This window comes from Balaenoptera ricei, chromosome 1 (genome assembly GCF_028023285.1).
Source record: "Balaenoptera ricei isolate mBalRic1 chromosome 1, mBalRic1.hap2, whole genome shotgun sequence".
In the NCBI taxonomy this organism is placed as follows: Eukaryota; Metazoa; Chordata; class Mammalia; order Artiodactyla; family Balaenopteridae; genus Balaenoptera; species Balaenoptera ricei.
The window spans coordinates 37,562,458-37,580,755 of NC_082639.1; the positions used below are offsets into that span (position 1 = coordinate 37,562,458).

General features: G+C 53.6%; 4 protein-coding genes across 6 annotated transcripts in view; 2 read left to right on the forward strand and 2 right to left on the reverse strand.

Moving 5' to 3' along the window:
- The first annotated feature begins 2,307 nt into the window (after positions 1-2,307).
- HPDL (4-hydroxyphenylpyruvate dioxygenase like) lies at positions 2,308-3,981 on the forward strand. The gene has a single exon (XM_059898036.1). The coding sequence runs from the start codon at positions 2,618-2,620 to the stop codon at positions 3,731-3,733; it is 1,116 nt and encodes a 371-aa protein (XP_059754019.1). The 5' UTR covers positions 2,308-2,617; the 3' UTR covers positions 3,734-3,981.
- A 545-nt stretch (positions 3,982-4,526) lies between these two features.
- On the reverse strand, positions 4,527-12,384 carry MUTYH (mutY DNA glycosylase). Its single transcript, XM_059921499.1, is given in 17 exon segments — positions 4,527-4,627; positions 4,629-4,721; positions 5,818-5,859; positions 6,036-6,188; positions 6,274-6,410; positions 6,515-6,706; positions 6,882-6,945; positions 7,030-7,174; positions 7,257-7,354; positions 7,440-7,553; positions 7,631-7,702; positions 7,784-7,825; positions 7,958-8,031; positions 8,146-8,185; positions 8,277-8,425; positions 8,973-9,099; positions 12,096-12,384. Coding segments are annotated over 16 exon segments (1,575 nt in total). The 5' UTR covers positions 9,094-9,099; positions 12,096-12,384; the 3' UTR covers positions 4,527-4,588.
- Positions 12,212-15,853, forward strand: TOE1 (target of EGR1, exonuclease). Of its 2 annotated transcripts, none has more exons than XM_059921511.1 (8): positions 12,212-12,425; positions 13,165-13,307; positions 13,394-13,434; positions 13,622-13,676; positions 13,805-13,963; positions 14,229-14,488; positions 14,690-14,849; positions 14,929-15,853. In XM_059921511.1, exons 1-8 carry the CDS (start codon positions 12,374-12,376, stop codon positions 15,547-15,549), a joined length of 1,491 nt encoding a protein of 496 aa, XP_059777494.1. In that variant the 5' UTR covers positions 12,212-12,373; the 3' UTR covers positions 15,550-15,853. The 2 variants fall into 2 exon arrangements, with proteins under 2 accessions (XP_059777494.1, XP_059777487.1); XM_059921504.1 differs by having other exon boundaries at positions 12,213-12,425; positions 13,580-13,676.
- The window catches only part of TESK2 (testis associated actin remodelling kinase 2), a 130,804-nt gene continuing 128,259 nt past the window's right edge, over positions 15,754-18,298 (reverse strand). For both annotated transcript variants that reach the window (XM_059921495.1, XM_059921487.1), the window contains 2 exons: positions 17,738-17,855; positions 15,754-17,420 (listed from right to left, as the gene is read on the reverse strand). In XM_059921495.1, coding sequence (XP_059777478.1) covers positions 16,699-17,420; positions 17,738-17,855 — 840 coding nt within the window. In that variant the 3' untranslated portion in view covers positions 15,754-16,698. The remainder of the gene's footprint in view (positions 17,421-17,737; positions 17,856-18,298) is intronic.

An 18,298-nucleotide genomic window follows, 5' to 3' on the forward strand; every position in this document is an offset into this window, starting at 1 on the left:
AGGAGGGAACTTGGGAGGGGCGGGGTCAGGTAAGGGAGGGGTGGGGAGGGGAGAGGGGAGGAGAAGGGGAGAGGGGAGGAGAAGGGGAGGGGAAGGAGCGGGGGGGGGGGGGGCGGGCAGGGGTCAGGATTTCTGCAGGGGGCAGAGTGTGCCTCGGGTAGCCGCCGGCCTAGCCTGAGAGCTCCGAGAGTTCGATTCCTCCGCCCTCCACAGCCCTTGTCGTTGTAGAAGGCAGATGTATAGGAGAGGCGTCACCACCTAGCCTCTCGGACCCGCGCGCGCCCTCCAGTGGTATCGGCCGGTTCCCTCAGGTCTCGACCTGCGCGCCCACCCTCGTTATCAGTAGCTCCAGGAGGAGTGCAACTGCGGCCAGGCTCGGAGGACCCATCTTGGGAAAGTTCCGCAAGGTCCTGATCGCAGGAGGACACGAGTCTGATCCCAGGAAGTCACGGCCAAGACGCCAGCAGGGCTGCAGGAAGTAGAGTCTAGTTCTCTAACCCCAGCTGGTCTCCAGAGCCCAGTCTATGCACTGGGCCAAAGTCAAACACAGTGCCCTTGCAGGGCAGCGTGCCCCAGACAAGGTCACCCTTTTCTTTAAGACAACCCCCTCTTAGCTTCTGGAAATCTACCCTCCCCCAGGTCAGAAGTGATTGGTCAGGGGTCCTGTTTCTGTTCCCTCTGTCCATACCTGGAGCCCTTGAGTGGAAATTCCTTCTCCCGGACCAAAGGCCTGGAAGCTGCTCCCTTGGGGCCCCAATCATGATAGCTGGGGCAGAGCATTGCCTTTTCTGTACCAGCCCACTCAGATCCCTATTCCCAGGGCCTCCTCCCCCAGAATCCACCACCAAAGCCAGAGCCCTCCCAGTGCCTTCCCAGTGCTCAGGACTACGGAGGAGTAGCCCTTTGTATGCCCTGACCCCACAGTCAGGCCCAGGTTCACAGGCTAAAACCTGGATCTCTTTTGCCAGGCTGCACCATATACTATTTCATTTAATCACAACAATCCCACGAAGTAGGTACTATTATTATTCCCATTTTTATAGATGATGAAACTAAGACTCAGAAGTTAAGCAATTTGCCCAAAGTTATACATGTGCTAGTAAGTGTTGGAGGTAGATTTTTAAACCCAGGTCTGTCTGGCTTTTGGAGCCCATGTTCTCAAATTCACTGGAGTGCAGAGTAGCACCAAGTGCCTTTCACCACTGCTGACCCGCTTCGGGTACTGCCTTCCTGGCTGTAGGCATGAAACACCCAGCCAGGTGTTTTTCTAAGCCCTGTCCCCTCATCACATCCTTCTCCCTCCTGCCAATGAAACTCAACAGTAAGTCATCACACCAGGCTGCCTGACAAAGGAATCTCTTTTGCATTGTCTCAGACCACAGGCATCCATCCCAACTGTCTCCCCAACCTTATGCTCCATTGCTCCTCTGAGGGTTTGGCTCACATTCCTCACTGAGGTTTTGCTTATGCCATTTGCCCTTCTTGGAATGCCCTTCCAAACCCTTCAAGAGCTACCAGGTGAAGTTCCAGAAGACTCCTAATTTCCTCAATCCAGTGATCTCACACAGTTCTCAGTGGCAAGGCCAGAAATGCCCCCAGAAAGCTCCTCTGGCCTAATACCCAATCAGGGAGCTGGAAAGAGCAAAGAGGACTTATTCTAGTCCTAATAGAGTCAGGAGGGTGAGAAAGGATGCCCGTGCAGCTGTTCCTTTCAGATCCTGAGCCACTGTTTTTTTCTCCAAATCTTGTTTGGGACAAGGGGGTAAAAAATGTTAAGGGAGAAGTGGGGTTGAAAAGGAGCAGCTGAGAGATTTCCCAAAAGAGAGATGCATTTAGGAGCTATATAAATGGTCTATCTTCCTATAACAAATTTCTCTGGACCATTTTGGGGAAAGAGTGAAAATCTGTAATTTAAAGCATTTTATTCTATTTTAAGTTTTAAAGGAACATTAGGAAATTAAAAGCAAAATTCTCCAAAAATTTTAAGCTAAAACATGAAATTGCTAAGAAAGTCCGTGCTTGTAGAGGGAAAATTCGGACTGTTCCCCCAACTAGGGCTGATTCCCTTTTCTCTGAGGTTGGGGCATGAGTGGGAACCCAGTGCCTGGCACCTCGTGAAGGCAGCTATTGTGATCTCCAGGGTCCGGTGTTGGGAGGCTCAGTGCCCAAAGGTGTGTGGCCCAGCCGGAGGCCGTGGGAAGGTCAGTGCCCAAGAGTGAGGCCCAGCCAGAGGCCATGGGAAGGGTCAGTCCTGTGTCCCCGGTGTACTCTCGGCGACACAGGCTGAGCGAGAGGGTGGAGAGTGGCAGTCACTGGCTCCGCCCCCTCTCTCTCGCCCCACCCCTGCACTGGCTCCGCGTGGTTCTCTAGAGCCGCAGCTCAGACTCGGCGGTCTCCAGGCAGCTCCAGTTTGGCGTGGTTCGGCAGAGGGAACCGCAACCCCCCAAGTGGTCCGTCTGTGGCTTCTCCCCGAAAAAGATCGAGGAACGCGGTCTGCCGGCAAAATTGGACTCCACCGGCTTCCGACGACAAGCCAGGGACTGAGAGTCTCCGAGTCCCGAACGACAAGTGATTGTCCCCAGGGGAAGGACAGGCCGGGGTCGCCATCCAGACCGCCATGGCCGCGCCCGCCCGCCGTCTGTGTCATATCGCTTTCCACGTGCCCGCGGGGCTGCCCCTCGCCCAGGATCTGCAGCGCCTCTTCGGCTTCCAGCCCCTGGCGGTGCGGGAAGCAGACGGCTGGCGGCAGCTGGCTCTGCGGAGCGGGGACGCGGTCTTTTTGGTGAACGAGGGCGCGGGGTCCGGAGAGCCGCTGTACGGCCTGGACCCGCATCATGCGGTGTCCAGTGCCACGAACCTGTGCTTCGACGTGGCCGACGCGGGCGCCGCCGCCCGGGCGCTGGCGGCACTCGGCTGCAGCGTGCCGGTGCCCCCTGTCAGCATTCGGGATGAGCAGGGCGCCGCCACCTACGCCGTGGTCAGATCGCCGGCCGGCAACCTCAGCCTGACGCTGCTGGACCGCACTGGCTTCTGCGGGCCCTTCCTGCCCGGGTTTAGGCCTGTGCCCTCCGCACCTGGCCCGGGCTGGGTCAGCCACGTGGACCACCTGACCTTGGCCTGCACCCCCAGCAGCTCCCCAAAACTGATGCGCTGGTTCCACGACTGTCTAGGCTTTCACCACCTGCCACTGAGCCCAGGTGAGGATCCGGAGCTGGGCCTGGAGGTGGCAGCAGAGTCCGGGCGTGGGGGGCTGAGGCTCACCGCCCTGCAGGCCCCTACGGGTAGTGCTGTCCCTACCCTCGTGCTGGCTGAGTCCCTGCTGGGGGTCACCAGCCCACAGGACCAGGTGGAGCAGTTCCTGGCCCGGAACGGGGGACCTGGACTGCAGCACGTGGGGCTATACACACCAAATATCATTGAAGCCACTGAGGGGGTGGCAGGGGCCGGGGGTCAGCTCCTGACTCCTCCTGAGGCCTACTACCAGCAGCCAGGCAAGGAGAAGCAGATCCTGGCTGCAGGGCATGAGCCTAGCCTGCTGGCCCGACAGGGGGTCTTGCTAGATGGTGACAGAGGCAAGTTTCTGCTTCAGGTCTTCACCAAGTCCCTCTTTGCAGAGGACACTTTCTTCCTGGAGCTGATTCAGAGGCAGGGGGCCACTGGATTTGGCCAGGGCAACATTCGGGCCCTGTGGCAGTCTGTGCAGGAGCAAGCTGCCAGGGTCCAGGAAGCCTGAGAAGGGCTGAAGCTGGGTGTAGCCGCCTGTCCTGGAGCACTGGGGAGTCCAGCACAGGGCCTGCTGGAACTCAGAGACACCCACAGAGGCCTGGAGTGAAAGGTTTTGTCTTTAGGGACCAGGTGTGGCCTCCATCTCATCGTGCCAGAAGTTGAATCTCACAGGGGTCCAAAGAGATGGGATTTTTTTTAAAACTGTGAAACGTTTCTCATATTGTCTATATCTAACATATATGCAAAGTGTAAAGAATAAAGGAATTACACAATTAGGAAACAGAACATAACCAATATTTCTGAACCCTCCTTGTGTCCTTCTCTGACCCCATTTCTCTCCACCACACCCCCAATATTATGATTAAAAACCCTCTGCTTTTCTGTATTGTTCCCTAAATAAATGATTTATTATTTGAGGTAGGAGTCTAAGACAAAACAAATCCTCCTGTGATTCCCCTCTCCCTAGGGACCAGCCACTGCAGGTGGGAGGGGCTGAGTCAGGGCTGAGCTCAACCACCTGCTCTAGGGTGATAACACAACTCCAATCAGAGCTGACCAGAGACATGGACTGAGAGCGCTGGATGTCAGCCACTGGCAGGGGCTCCCTGCAGCTGCCTTCTTCTCTTGTGGGGCTGAAGGAGGACACATCACTCAGGACAGAACACTCCCCTCCTCCACCTGCCCAGGGCTGGCTAGGAGCTCAGCAGTGGAAGTCAGGACCAAGCAGGACTTTACCACTTTCTGGGTCCCTCAGAGGTGAGGAGGGAGGGGGCTAAGGAGAAGGTGGAAAGTCTCCAGAATGACTACAAAAATCAGCACTTTATTAAACACGATTCTCAGGGGGTGGGGGCTTCCAGAGGCATCACTGTGTTGCACTGTTGAGGCTGGGTGCATCAGCAGGGGATGTGGGGCCGAAAGAAACTATCCAGGACTTGCTGGCCTGCGCTGGGCTTTTTCCGTCTGGACAGGGTGGACACCTGGGATCTTTTGGAACCCTGTGCAGAAGCCGAAGGAAGGAGGTACTGAGGGGGGCAACAGAATCTTCTCCTTCCACCCCTCCCCCCACACCACTGATCTAGCTCAGATTCTAGCCTTAATATTGTAAAGCTTCCATCCTGTTACCAGTATCTAACTCTTCGATCAACTCTCTAAAAGGCAGCCTGAGGACTTCCCTGGTGGCGCAGTGGTTAAGAATCCGCCTGCCAAAGCCGGGGACATGGGTTCGAGCCCTGGTCCGGGAAGATCCCACATGCCACAGAGCAACTAAGCCCGTGCGCCACAACTACTGAGCCTGCGCTCTAGAGCCCGCGAGCCACAACTACTGAAGCCCGCACACCTAGAGCCCTACAGCCCGTGCTCCGAAACAAGAGAAGCCACCGCGATGAGAAGCCCGTGCGCGCACCACTACGGAGAGTAGTCCCCGCGCGCTGCAACTAGAGAAAGCCCGCACGCAGCAACGAAGACCCAATGCAGCCAAAGATAAATAATTAAAAACAAAAAACAAAAAAAAAAACGCAGCCTGAGGCAGTCTTCCTAAGACGCAAAGATGACTCCTCTCTCCACCTAAAATGCTTCAGTGGCCTGGTGTTCACGTCCCTGACTGGCCTGGGCAGGCCCTGCTCACCGCTCCAACTAAACCAAATGCTCACAGCTCCTTGAGTGCTGCAGACTGTACTGTACCCCACCTTTGTTCACACTACTCTTGGGCCTGGAAAGAACATCTTTACAGCTGATTCCCCTTCCAAACCTGGAGAAAATAATTCATTTCTAGGACCCAGGTTACCAGCCACTCCTTCCAATCAGCCATTCCTGATTCTTGCCTCCCAGATAAAAATGATAGCTCCCCACTTCATATCCCACAAAATCTTATACAAACATTTCACACACCTGTGACACTACTGTCTCCATCATTTGCTCTTGTCCCCTCTCTACCCTGGACCCAGATTGTAAAGTCTGGTCAAGAACTATTTCTCTCGCCCCAGTGAAGTCTGTCGTGGAGACTGTTCACCCAAACGTGTGTCATTTACCTCACTGAAAACCTGTGGATTTGGTCCTGGAGAGAGATGGCTGGGTGAGGGCCAAGACACTCACCTTGCAGGTCCCTGGCTGTTGGCCCTCGTACACGCGGAACACCTAGACAAGAAGAGAGGAGGAAAGTGCAGGGCTGGCATCTGACCCCAAAGAGCCCTCAACTTCATCCCCCAGCACCTTTGTTTAAAATATGCTTTTTTGTTTGCTTACATAGTAACCGGTTCACTTAGAACATGTAGGAAACACAAAAAGTACAATGAAGACAACAAAGGTAGTGCCTTTTTCATGGCGGTGGAGACAGCAGCAGTGTGAAACTCCTCCCGGGTCAGCCAGCGAGCTCCAGGTGGTACGATGGTCACTGGGGTCTGTTCTTCCAGGGCCAGACCGTATACTTGATATGTCAGCTTGATGTGAGAGAAGGTGTGGACCACCTGGGGGGAGCGCCAAGAGGCTGAAACAGACCTGTGGATGTGGCCACAGAAGCCATCATTCCTGGCCCCTCCCCTGCTCACTCACCTGTCCCAGGTGCCGAAGGCGGGTGGCCGGGAGGGGCCCAACCCAACTCTGCAGTTCCCGCAGCAGGGCCTTGCGCCGGTGCTGCCCTGAGGGCTCTGCGGTCACAGATGGGAACTCCCACAGTCCTGCCAGCAGACCTGAGAGGGAGGGCAGCCAGGTATCGGTTAGGCTTTAGCTACTGATGCCTCTATTTCGTCCTTGTTGCTCATGCCACCTCCCTGCACTCCCAGGATCAAGGTACCTGAGTTGGGCCTCTGCACCAGCAGAATTCGGGCACCCCCAAGGGCCCTGGGCTGCTCCAGAACACAGGTGGCAGAGCACTCCTCCCTGGGGGGCCTGCGACTGACCTTTCTGGGAAAGTTGGCCACTCCCAGGGTCTGGTCCCAGGGCTCTGTGGGAGGCGCACACAGCTGGCACTGTCCAGTGTTGGGAGCTGGGAACAGAGATCCAAGAGCCCCACTCAGGCCAGGTGGGCTTAGGTGCCAAGCCCAGAGAGCAGGCCTTGGCCCAGCTCTGTAGAATCTTACTCAGACTGTAGAATGAAATGGAATGAGGCGGCTACAGGCAGCTCCTCGACAGTGCAGGGAAGGGCTAGGGCTGGCACTCACCACACTCCTCCACGTCACGACTGCCTGGCAGGCTCCGTGAGGCTGAGAGCTGCTCCCGCTCCACCTGAGAGGCGTAGACAGGGCAGGATGTCATGGGGCAGGGGTCACTCCCTAGGACCCCTGACTGCCCCTTCCCCAGATGGCTCACCCTCTGGCGTGCCCGGCACAGGCTCTGCACAGGGCACTGGCTGCAGAGCGGGCGCTGTGGGGTGCACACTGTGGCCCCCAGCTCCATGGCTGCTTGATTAAAGTCCCCTGGCCGGGCTGGCTCCACCAGCTGCTGGGCTAGGCTCCTACAGGAAGGGCACGTTGCTGTGAGCCAAAGATCCTTTGGAGACAACTCTCCCAATCTCCCCCATTACTCCAATATCCTACCAGAGCTGCTGGGAAACAAGGGTGCTGCTGGGATCAGCACCAATGGCTCGGACACGGCATAGCACCCGTACTACGTTCCCATCCACCACACCGGTTGCCTGGCACAGAGGAGTCCAGGAGTCAGCCTGGTCTGGGAGGAAGGAAGGTGGGCACGCACAATATGGGGGCGGGCTATGGGCTCACCTGGCCAAAGGCAATGGAAGCAATGGCTCCGGCTGTGTACCGCCCCACACCAGGCAGGAGCCGCTGCAGGGTCTCTGCTGTACGTGGCATGTGGCCCCCTAGCTCCTCTACCACCTGATTGGGATGGGAAGGCTCAAGGTTATAAGATACCTGAGGCCCTGGGGCTCCCACGCCCCCCGCCACCCTCTTACCTTCCGGGCTCCTTCCTGTAGCCGTCGGCCTCGAGAGTAATAGCCCAGGCCAGCCCAGAGCTGGTTTACCTCCTGTGGGTGGGGTCAGAGGTCAGAGGGATCAGAGGTCGGTCCTCAGTAGTCCCCATTCCCCCACCCTAGGGTGGCTCTCACCTCCAGGGAAGCACTGGCCAGGTCCTGCAGCGTTGGCCACTTCTACAGCCCGAAGGCAGGCAAAAAGAGATGAGGCCAAAGGTGAAGGAGGTGGAGGAAGCCTTCTTTATTCCCACCCCAAAGGAGTCATCTGGGGTCTGGACCATGACCCTCCCCTTCGTTCCCTGAAGTCACCTGCATCCATCGGGTATAATAGTTGATCACCGTGGCAACCTGGGTCTGCTGCAGCATGACCTCTGAGACCCACACTGGGGAAGAGGGGTTGGTATGAGGACACTGCTAACCAGCCCTGCTCCTAGCCCACAGACCCAGACCTGAGAGCGTCCAGGGAAAGCAGCCCTGCTCTCAGGAGATGTACTCACCAGCGTATGCCCGCCTGTCCAGGTCCACCTCACCCTCCACCTGCCAGTGAAATCCCAGATGGGCAGTTAGTGCGGAGGGGGCTGGGCACCAGCCTCCCCCACTCCACCGTCCCCGTCCCTCACCCACCTACCCACTTTCTCCAGGGTAGGTCCCGCTTCTCTCGGTCATACCAGCTCAGCAGGCTCTTCCGGAAGACTGTGACCTCAGCTGTGTCTCTGAATAGATGGTACGGGGAGACAGGGGCCTGCAATCTCACCTCCTCCTGCTGCCTGGCCAGGCCTGCTGGAGCCTCAGAAAACTCAGGGATCGTCCTTGCACAGGATGTGCACCAGCAATCTGGGGCACTGTGGCCTGGTTTCAGTCTGTTCCACTTAAAGCTTCCCCCACCCCCAAGCCCTTGCTTGAGCTTGGGACCTGGAGTCTCTAGCCCTGGGTAGCCTTAGCCAAGTTTCTGGCCTTCATTTTCCCAGGGTGATACCCCTGGCTCCTTTGTCTCTGGGTCAAAATGAAAATCCAAGTTTCAGCCAAGCACAATATATACCTGTGCAGGGCCTTCCCATTTACAAAACACTGACAGGCTGATAAACTCATTTGATCCCATGAGAGCCAAGTGAGGAAGGAAATGCACAGACTACTACGCCATGTCACTGGTAAGAAAGCAGCTATTCAGAGCAATTATCCCAAAGCCACAGAGCAAAGTCAGAATTAGAACCTTAATTAGTTCCTTAATGCCTTGATACATACCATGCTCCCTTCCCAGCCTCAATCTGTCCCCTTTCATGGCCAATTAAACCAGCCCCTGAGTCTCTAAGACCAAGCTCCTCACCGTCAGGTGCAGAGGGCTTGGCCTGGCTGCTGCTGAGGGCACGTTTCTCCCTTCCCTCCTGGCTGGATGCCTGCTTCCTGCAACGACTTTGACTTCCCACAGCTGCTCGTGGCTTCCTCATGATTGACTAGAATGGAAAGGCCCAGCCAAAGTAGTCAGTCGCCATGAGGCTGAATCTTAGGGCCCCGCAGAGGGTAAAGCTACCTCCCTCCCCACACCATTCATATAAAGTGTCTAGCTCTTCTCCAAGCACTCCCCAGATGCTCATGGGTTTGTTCTTGGCTGGCTGTGGCACTGAGGTATGACCAGTAGGGCTGAGGTTCTGCAAGTGGCCTCAGAGGGACCAGCATTAGTATAGTCTTGGAGACATAAACAAAATAAGAGGCCAGGGCTGGGCTGAGTCAAGGACAAAAGCCTCCTATGTGGGAGCACCTGTGTATCCCTGGGAGTACAGGTGTAGGTAGGAGGTTTATCTGCTTAGAGATGTAGCACATTTACACTGAAACAGCCTTTAGTAATCATCTAGTCCAAACCCTCATTCTATGGAAAGGAGAAACCTCTGTGATAATGATTTATAACATAAAATGCAAAGGGGGAAAAAAAAAAAGGAGAAACCAAGGATCAGAGAGGGGAAAGATTTGCCTGAGAGAAGATGGCAAACTGGGGGGGGGGGGGGGGGGGCGGGCACGGAGATGAGCTATTTTTATTCCTAATCTTCTCCTGATTTAGTAGATCATAGCCGCCTATCCATTAGTAATGAGGAAACACATCTGGTTGATCTTCACTCTTCCCTTACTGTTCTGGCTGCCTTTAATCTAATATCTAAAAGTAGCTAACAGTTAATGAGTGTTATATGTCAGACCCCATGCTAAGTGCTTTAGCAGATTTCTCAATCTCCTGACAACTCCGTGAGGTATGTTCTAGGATTACCTCCATTTCAGTTATAAGGAAACAGGCTTGTGATTAAGCAACTTTTCGATTCAAACTCCGAAGGTGTGCCTGCAGAGTTTGCACCTGGCTATACTGCAGTCCCTGCTGAGCCTCTGGTTCAAACTCTCTCCTCAAACTTTTTAATTCACACCTCATTTTCATCAAAAGAGATTGCTTCCTCCTTCAGAGAAAAGAACGAATGTACAAACGTACCTCCATCTGCACTTTCCTTCTCGTTTATCCCATTATATGGAGGAATGTTCCCTCCTCCTCCTCCAATCCCTTCCACAAGACCCACCCCCTCCACTTCCTAGCCAAACTTCCTTAACCAAACTCTCTGACTTCCATCATTCATTCTACAATCCGTTCTCTGAAGACTAAAGCAATCTTTTAAGACATGATCATGTCACTTTTTTACTTAAAACCTTCAACAGCTTCCCATTAACTCATTAAACAAATATTTATGGAGCAGTTTTAGGTACTTGGAATACTTCAGCAAATAAAACATCAAAGGTTCCTGGAGCTTATACTATTATTTTTTTTTAATTTTATTATTTGAAGTCTATAGATGGTTTATTTTATTTTTTGGCCACACTGTGTGGCATGCAGGATCTTAGTTCCCCAACCGGGGATTGAACCCGTGTCCCCTGCATTGGGAGCATGGAATCTTAACCACTGGACCACCAGGCAAGTCCCAGAGCTTATGCTCTAATGGGAAATAAATAATGCATACAATCAGTAAATTATATAGGATGTTAGGTGATAAGTACTAGCATAAAGAGGAAAAGTAGAGCAGTGAAGGGGATGAGTGGGTAGGGGTTTGGGAGTGTTGCAATTTTAAAGAAGGTGCTCAAGGTGGGCCTTATTAAAGTGATATTTGACCAATGACTTAAAGCAGTTGGAGTTAGCCATGTGAATGGATACCTGTGGGAAAGGCATCCTAAGAAGCTAGTGCAAAGGCCCTAAGGAGGCTGCCTGGTGTTTGTAGAACAATGAGGAAGCCAGCATGGTTAGAATGGAATGAGGAAGGGGGGAGGAGTTGATGAGGTCAGAGAGGTAAAGAAAGTGGAGAGCCTAGGACTACAAAGTACTATGTAGGCCACTGGGGAGGGCTTTGGCTGTCACACCCATTGCTCTTAGAAGCCAATCCTCTTAATATAAGCTTTGTAGGCTCCAACAAGCCCCATCCCCCTCGCTCACTACGCAACAGCCATGTTGTCCTGAAATAGTTGGTTCAAATTCCCCAAGTGTCTGTCCTCCTTGAGGCCTCACCCAATCCATTTCCTCTGCCTGGAGAGCTCTTCTTTGTTTTACCTAACAGTTACTCATTTTTCAGGTCTTGACTTAAACGTCCAAATCAGATCCCCCCCAGTCTTACCCTCTTGTGTACTTCTCCATTGTTGCTCTTATACCAATTTTAATTTCATATTTATTTGTGATTCTTTGATCAGTGTCTGCTTCCCCAACTTAACTGTAAAACTCCATGAAGGCAAGGACTGGGTATCTTTTGTTGGCTGTTGTGTCCCCAGAGCCGAGCACGGTGCCAGGCAAATTGTATATAATACTTGCTAAACTAATTTGGGATGGGGGATAGTAAAAGGAGGTTCCCCTTTTTCCAGAATGGGAAAAATCCAAACAATTCAGAATAATGAAAAGACTCAGGAGAAAGGTTGAAGATGAACTGGAAACAGCAAGTAAAGAGATAAAGGGCTGAATCCTTGGTGGGAAGCAGAGCCCTTGGGAAAGGGCTAGTCTACGGTAGGGACAACTCTCACGGTAGCAGGAATCATGTCCAAAACCCCTTAAGGTCAACTATATCTCCTAATTACTTACAATCTGTCCCTGCCGGAGGCTTAATTCAAATCCTTATTATCACGCGCACGGATTGTTTCACAAGTGTTCCTGCTAGCCGGTCGCTCTCACCCTCCGCAGCCTCATCTCCTGTCTCCGTCCCGGCTTCTTTCACTTCCTGGAACGCCGTGAGCTCTCCACCCTCCCTGGCAGCTTGCCCCTTCCCAAATATCCTTCTTTCCCCTACAGTCCCTGGTCTTTATATAACTCCTACGCGTGCTTTAAGCTTAGCTCTGCCAGCGCCACATCCTCTGGGGATCCCCACCCCGGGGCCGAATCGATGAAGACAAGGTAACGCGAAGGCCCACGATCCCACCGCGTGGTACGCAAAGAAAAAATTACCTCCCGCGCGATCTCCAGCGCCCAGCTCCCTGACGAACTCCAGGGGGCGTGGCTCCGGCCAATCCGGGCGGTGAACCGACCCCCGCCAACCAATAGGCTCCTAGCGCGCGCCAGGCTGGCTTCACCGCGCCAGACCCGGGAGGTCTGAACGGAAGTCCGACCAGTCGGCGACTCCGGGGGCGAAGCCCCACCCCGTCCCCGACTGCAGGAGCGGAGTGAGGAGACGAAGAGGAAGTCCCGCGTGCGCACTGACTATACAAGCGAGGGACCTCGGTGTCATGGCCGCCGACGGTGACTATGGCGCAGCCTCAGCTCCTGCCGTCTCTGACGGTGAGTGGCTTCCCAGGGGCCGCTTTAAAAGCCTGTGCGCTCCGGGGGAGGGGAGGGTCTCGGGCTCGTAGTTCTAAGAAACCGATCTCAAGTTTCAGAGGACTAGCGCCTTCTTTCTGAACCAGCCACGAGGAGACTACAAGTCCCGGTGTGCACCGCGGTTCCGCCTGCAAAAGCCGGGAGTCTTGGGCGCAGGGCCTGTGGGGGCATGTCGGGAGTTGTAGTCTGGAGCTCATGGCTCTGTTTAGTGGGGGAGGTTGGGAGTTGTGGTCCACAGGAAGTGGGACGGATTGGGGCGTTATTTATCAGGCTCTGGGGCATACTGGCTACTGCCGCCGCTTTCGGCCATGAACGGTAGTATAGAGCCTTTGAGATATTAAAGGAGCCGAAGTCCTCAAGCCTTGCAAAATATTTCCTGCAGGATGTGAGGAAAAGGAACCTCACAGATCATCTAGTCCTACCTTCCTCTTTTACAGGTTTTGATGCTGAGGGGGAAGAAATTTTCCCAGAGTCTCACATAAGCCACTGGAAGACCCAGGCTTTCTCTCCCCAAATTCAGGACACTGTTCACTCCAAGGCCTGTGTATAGAGCATATGTGATACGCTTGAGGAGAAAGCTGCCATTTCTTGCCTTGAGGGAAACTGCCCCTGCCCCCGCCCCCAGCCATGGCCTATCTTGGTATCTTTCCTCTTAGGCCCTTGCCTGAGCATTAACATCCATCACCCTCCTTATCCCCAGGTGGTGCCAGCCAAAGCACAAAATCTGGGGAGGAGCTAGTAGTCCAGGTTCCCGTGGTGGATGTGCAAAGTGACAACTTCAAGGAGATGTGGCCATCCCTCCTGCTGGCCATAAAGACGGCTAGCTTTGTGGCTGTGGACACGGTGAGAGTTGGGAGTTGGGAGAGCAGGTGGTTGTGAAAGGGCTGGTACTGTGGACCTAACACAACTCTCCCTTTACTGCCCCATAGGAACTGAGTGGGCTTGGGGACAGGAAGAGTTTGCTGAACCAGTAAGTATAAGCCCTGATCTCTGTAGTCCTAGCCTTGGCAGGAGGGGCAGACCTCAACCCTGGAGTGGAGGTCACAGTCCTGGGTGGTTTGGGTCTTTCATGAAGCTAACTCCCAGCCACAGCCACCCCCAAACCCAACCCCAAGGTGCATCGAGGAACGTTACAAGGCCGTGTGTCATGCTGCCAGGACCCGTTCTATCCTCTCCCTGGGCCTCGCCTGCTTCAAGCAGCAGCCAGACAAGGTATGGGCTGATCTCACCTGCATCCCAGGTCTGTGGCTGGGGGGAGGAGGGTTGAGATCCTGGGGAACATCAGCTATGAGGTTTTTTTCTCCCAAGGCTGGATGTAGCAGAATCTCTTCCTCTCCCAGGGTGAACACTCATACCTGGCCCAGGTGTTCAATCTGACCCTGCTGTGCATGGAAGAGTATGTCATAGAACCAAAGTCTGTGCAGTTCCTGGTACAGCATGGCTTCAACTTCAACCAGCAGTACGCCCAGGGTATCCCCTACCACAAGGGCAATGACAAGGTAGGCCTCCAGCCTAGAGACTGCCCCTTCTGTGACTTCATTTCTTACTACTCTAGGCTGGGTGCATGGGGAGGATCTGCTTCTTGGGGAGTATGGGGAATCACTAGTGACAGAGCTAGGGAAACAAGACTGTTACACTGGTGAATAGCATTGAATTAGGTGAAAGCAAGGGAGAGCCTTCCAGGTGAGGGAGCCTGGGATAAGTGTCCTGCAAGGCTCCCTAGGGGACTCTGTCCTTCCTGATGACCCCTTTCTTTCCACCCAGGGTGATGAGAGCCAGAGCCAATCAGTGAGGACACTGTTCCTGGAGCTAATCCGGGCCCGCCGGCCCCTGGTACTACACAACGGTCTTATAGACTTGGTGTTCCTGTACCAGAACTTCTATGCACACCTGCCTGAGAGCTTGGGAACCTTTACTGCTGACCTATGTGAAATGTTCCCAGCTGGCATTTATGACACCAAATATGCTGCTGAGTTTCACGCCCGCTTCGTGGCCTCCTACCTAGAATATGCCTTCCGGAAATGGTGAGGAACTGGTTGAGAGAATGGGGTGGGGCCTGGTATAAGCTTGACTATTTCATTCACTTAAGATATTTAGTGAGCACTTATTATGTGCCAGGCACTGTTTTAGGTGCTGAGGGTTCAGCAGTGAACAAAACAGACAGAAACCCTTACTCTCATGGAGCTTATATGCTAGTGAACCGATACCCTCTTGCGATGTTACAGTGAGCGGGAAAATGGGAAGCAGCGGGCAGCTGGCAGCCCACACCTCACCCTGGAGTTCTGCAGCTATCCTTCTAGCATGAGGGCCCATATTGACTACCGCTGCTGCATGCCCCCTGCAACCTACCGTATTCATTCCACCAGCATCTGTGACAACTTCTCGGTGAGAGCACCTGCCCATTTCCTGGGGGAGGGACGTTTGATGCCTGGAACCCCTCTCTAAGCTTTTTTCCTACCTCTAGGCCTATGGCTGGTGCCCCCTGGGACCACAGTGTCCTCGGTCCCATGACATTGACCTTATCATTGACACTGATGAAGCTGTGGTGGAGGACAAGAGGCGACGGCGACGACGTAGGGAGAAACGGCGGAGGTCTTTGTTGGGCCTGCCTGAGAAACAGACTTCTGGGGAAACTGAGGATGGTCCTCCCACCAAGCAGGTCTGTAGGGTTGGCCTCAAGCCTGAGGAAATTGAGCAGGAGGTGGCTGAGGATGAGACTGGGAACCAACCTGGCTCTGAGCAAGGTCACAAAAATGACTTGGAGATGGAGCAGAGAGCAGCAAGGCCTGACACAGCTGGCATGGCCAGCTCGGAAGCTCCAGAGAGTCAAGTCAGTCCTAACCCAGTGCCTGGGGATGGACTGCATCGTGCTGGTTTCGATGCCTTTATGACAGGTTACGTGATGGCCTATGTGGGAGTGGGCCAAGGACCCCAGCCCTGTAACTCTGAACCATGGCTACCTGAATGCCACAACAAGGTATACCTGAGTGGCAAAGCTGTCCCCCTCACAGTGGCTAAGAGCCAGTTCTCCCGTTCTTCCAAAGCCCACAACCAGAAGATGAAGCTGGCTTGGGGCAGCAGCTGACCCAACTTCACTCAGTGCCCAGGAAGAGAAGCTGAGGGTGGAACAGAGGGGTCGGATCCCTCTAGCCTGTGAGTGTCCTACTCCTAACTACTAGGGGGTGGGGACAGGGTCCTGGCAGAGATACTGCTGCATCACTCCTGGACCTTTGCCTTCACCCCAGAGGATGAGGAACAAGGATACAAGTAAGAAGGCTGACCAGCACCTGTAACACAGACTTTATTCATTTTTAAATCTCAAAGTGTCCTGGGAAAGTTTAAAAAAAAAAAAAAATCAACAGAAACAAGATATGAAAATATTTGACCAGCTTCATCTTTGGTTATTTCTTATTGCGGCTCTATAAGGACAGACTCTTCCCATAGCTCCGGCTGTAGCAGAAAGGGAAGAAATCAGTCCACGTATAAACCATTTAACCAACTGGGTGTATCACGTGTTGACAAATACATAGAGCAGGCCCTAGGGCCTACAAAACCAGCCCTACTCCCAACACAAAGTTGAAAGTTTTATAGGGCAGAACATTAAGACTCCTTCATAAATATGAAAATAGATTAATCAACTGGAAAAGATCTTTGAATAGGTTAGCTGAGAGCCATGACCACCACTCTGCCTTGCCCTCCCCTTGCATAGAAATGTAGTGACGTGGTCTCACCGTGCAGTAAGTGCAAACAGCAATTATTCAAGTGTCTTAAACATTCTGGCAAGAAGCACCCCAGTCTTCAGGTCTGAGAAATAACCATGCCCTTTATGGTCTCCTGGTCAGCTCCAGGTTCCATCCATTTTAGCTTGTATGCCCCAGGAAAGGAAAGGAGACAGACCTGGGATAGGAGAAGAACCTGGGGTAATAGCTGCCTGCCAGTGCACACTAGAACTAGGAGTCCTCTGGTCCTGTCTGGGGAAGTCTGGGTGGGGGCCAGAGCTCCTTGCTGGATTTCAGAGGCTTGGTATTAGCTGTTTGCCCTAACTAGGAAGGCGTCTCACTGCTGCCTCACCTCATACACAGCCATTGGGCACTGGGAACCCCAAAGTTGAGCCTGGCTTGGCTTAGCCTGCCTGCTCTGTGGGCCCCAGGGAAGAGTCAAGGCTCTGCAGCAAGGGGGCCCTGTGGCTTCAGCTGAAGGTCCATCCCCAAGGTGAGGTGGGGATTAACGCCCCTCACCCATCCTGCTCTCCCTGGGTTTTCAGGCCTATGCCTGAGACAGAAAAGGGGACTGGAGCCAAGTCTCTTGGCCTTTCTTCTACCTCCATCTCCTCAGAGGCACCTGCAAGGCATGGACTGGCCCCCTGAGACCTGGGCCCAAAACCGTTTTTTTCCTGGGGACTGGAGCAGTCCATGGCTTCATGGGCTGGAGCAGCTGGTAGGGCAGATGCTCGGAATGGTGGGATCTCCCTTACTCTGTACTTGTGACTACTGAGGCGTGGTAGGGGCCCATCAGATAGTGATTCTTCTCGGCCCATAAATGGACAAGCCTCTTGGTGCAAGAACTCTGGTGAACTAGGCAAAGAACGCCACCGGCGAACAGGTGGGGCGAGGGGCTCCTGCCAATCAGCCATGGGCATAGTTCCAGGCCCTGGTGCATCCAGGTCAAATACCAGGGAGATGACAGACTTGCTGGGCAGGTCAAAGAACTTGACCTTGCCACCTTTGAGGTCCTGGCGAGCACTGAAAGGGTTGATTTTGGGGGCTCGGGCAGCATCACCTCGTTGTGGCTGGTAGTAGGGGTCCAAGACATTCACTGTACGTGGGGGCTTACTGGAGAAGATGTCTGACTGGCTTCGAGACAGCCAGATAGTACGTCTTGGGCGTGGGGACTTGGGAGGGATCTTGTCATCCAGTAAGCTCAGTCGCTTCACCCCAGGTCCTTTCTCCAAGAATCCTGAAGAATAGTGAGTCAAGTCAGGGTTACTCTCACTAGTCATAAAAAATAGAAGCAGCACTTCATACCACAAAGTGTCACCACTCAGGAAAGCAAAGTAAGTACCATTGCCCATTGCACCAATGAGAAAACAGACTCAGAAGGGAGGCAATATGCCAGCCCACAGCTCCAGGACTTTTTCAATCATCCCCTGCTCCTTTGCCTTTCTTCTGGACATGGGATCCTGTAATCACAGCCCTAGAGGGAAATCCCCCTCCCCCCAGCATCCTAATATCCCCCCTTGGGGTCAGGTTGGACGCTCCGGTCTAATCTCTTACCTTTGGCTGTGGACTGCAGCTTCCTGTCCCTCTCCAGCTCTTCCTCCTGTAGGCGGCTCAGAATTTCCTCCAAGATCTTCCCAATCTCCACAAAGGATGGGCGCAGTTTGGGGTCCATCTGTAGTCATCCACACCAGCCATTAGCCCTGCCCTCCCATCTTCCATCCCAAGGATGGCATTTGAGTCTGTCTGGCATCTTTTGAGATTCAGATGTGCATCTAAGAGATCTTTTCTGAAGGCCCCAGACCACAAGAGTGAGTCCCAAAATTAAGGTCAGGGAAGATGCTATTGTCTAATATCCTCCCCTATCTCAGCAGCCTTTCTGTATATGTCTTATCCCCTTGTTTGGCAGAGAACCCTCCAAAAGGGTATGTTCACATTGGTTGGTTCTATTCTTTGTTGAGTTCTGCAGCTAACATGTTTCTGGAAGCTACCTGGACAAGGCCCAGCTACCCCCTTAGTCATAACAGGTAGGTCCAACCCCAGAGCTATATAAAATAAAGGCTAACAAGAGCTTTTCTCACGGGTCTTGGACCAGCTAAGCACACAGTCCAACTAAAA

Coding starts and splice junctions, on each gene's coding strand:
- TOE1 (XM_059921504.1), top strand. CDS start 12,374: ATGGCCGCCGACGGTGACTATGGCGCAGCCTCAGCTCCTGCCGTCTCT. Junction 13,677..13,804: donor TCAAGCAGCAGCCAGACAAG/GTATGGGCTGAT, acceptor TTCCTCTCCCAG/GGTGAACACTCATACCTGGC. Junction 14,850..14,928: donor GCATCTGTGACAACTTCTCG/GTGAGAGCACCT, acceptor TCCTACCTCTAG/GCCTATGGCTGGTGCCCCCT.
- HPDL (XM_059898036.1), top strand. CDS start 2,618: ATGGCCGCGCCCGCCCGCCGTCTGTGTCATATCGCTTTCCACGTGCCC.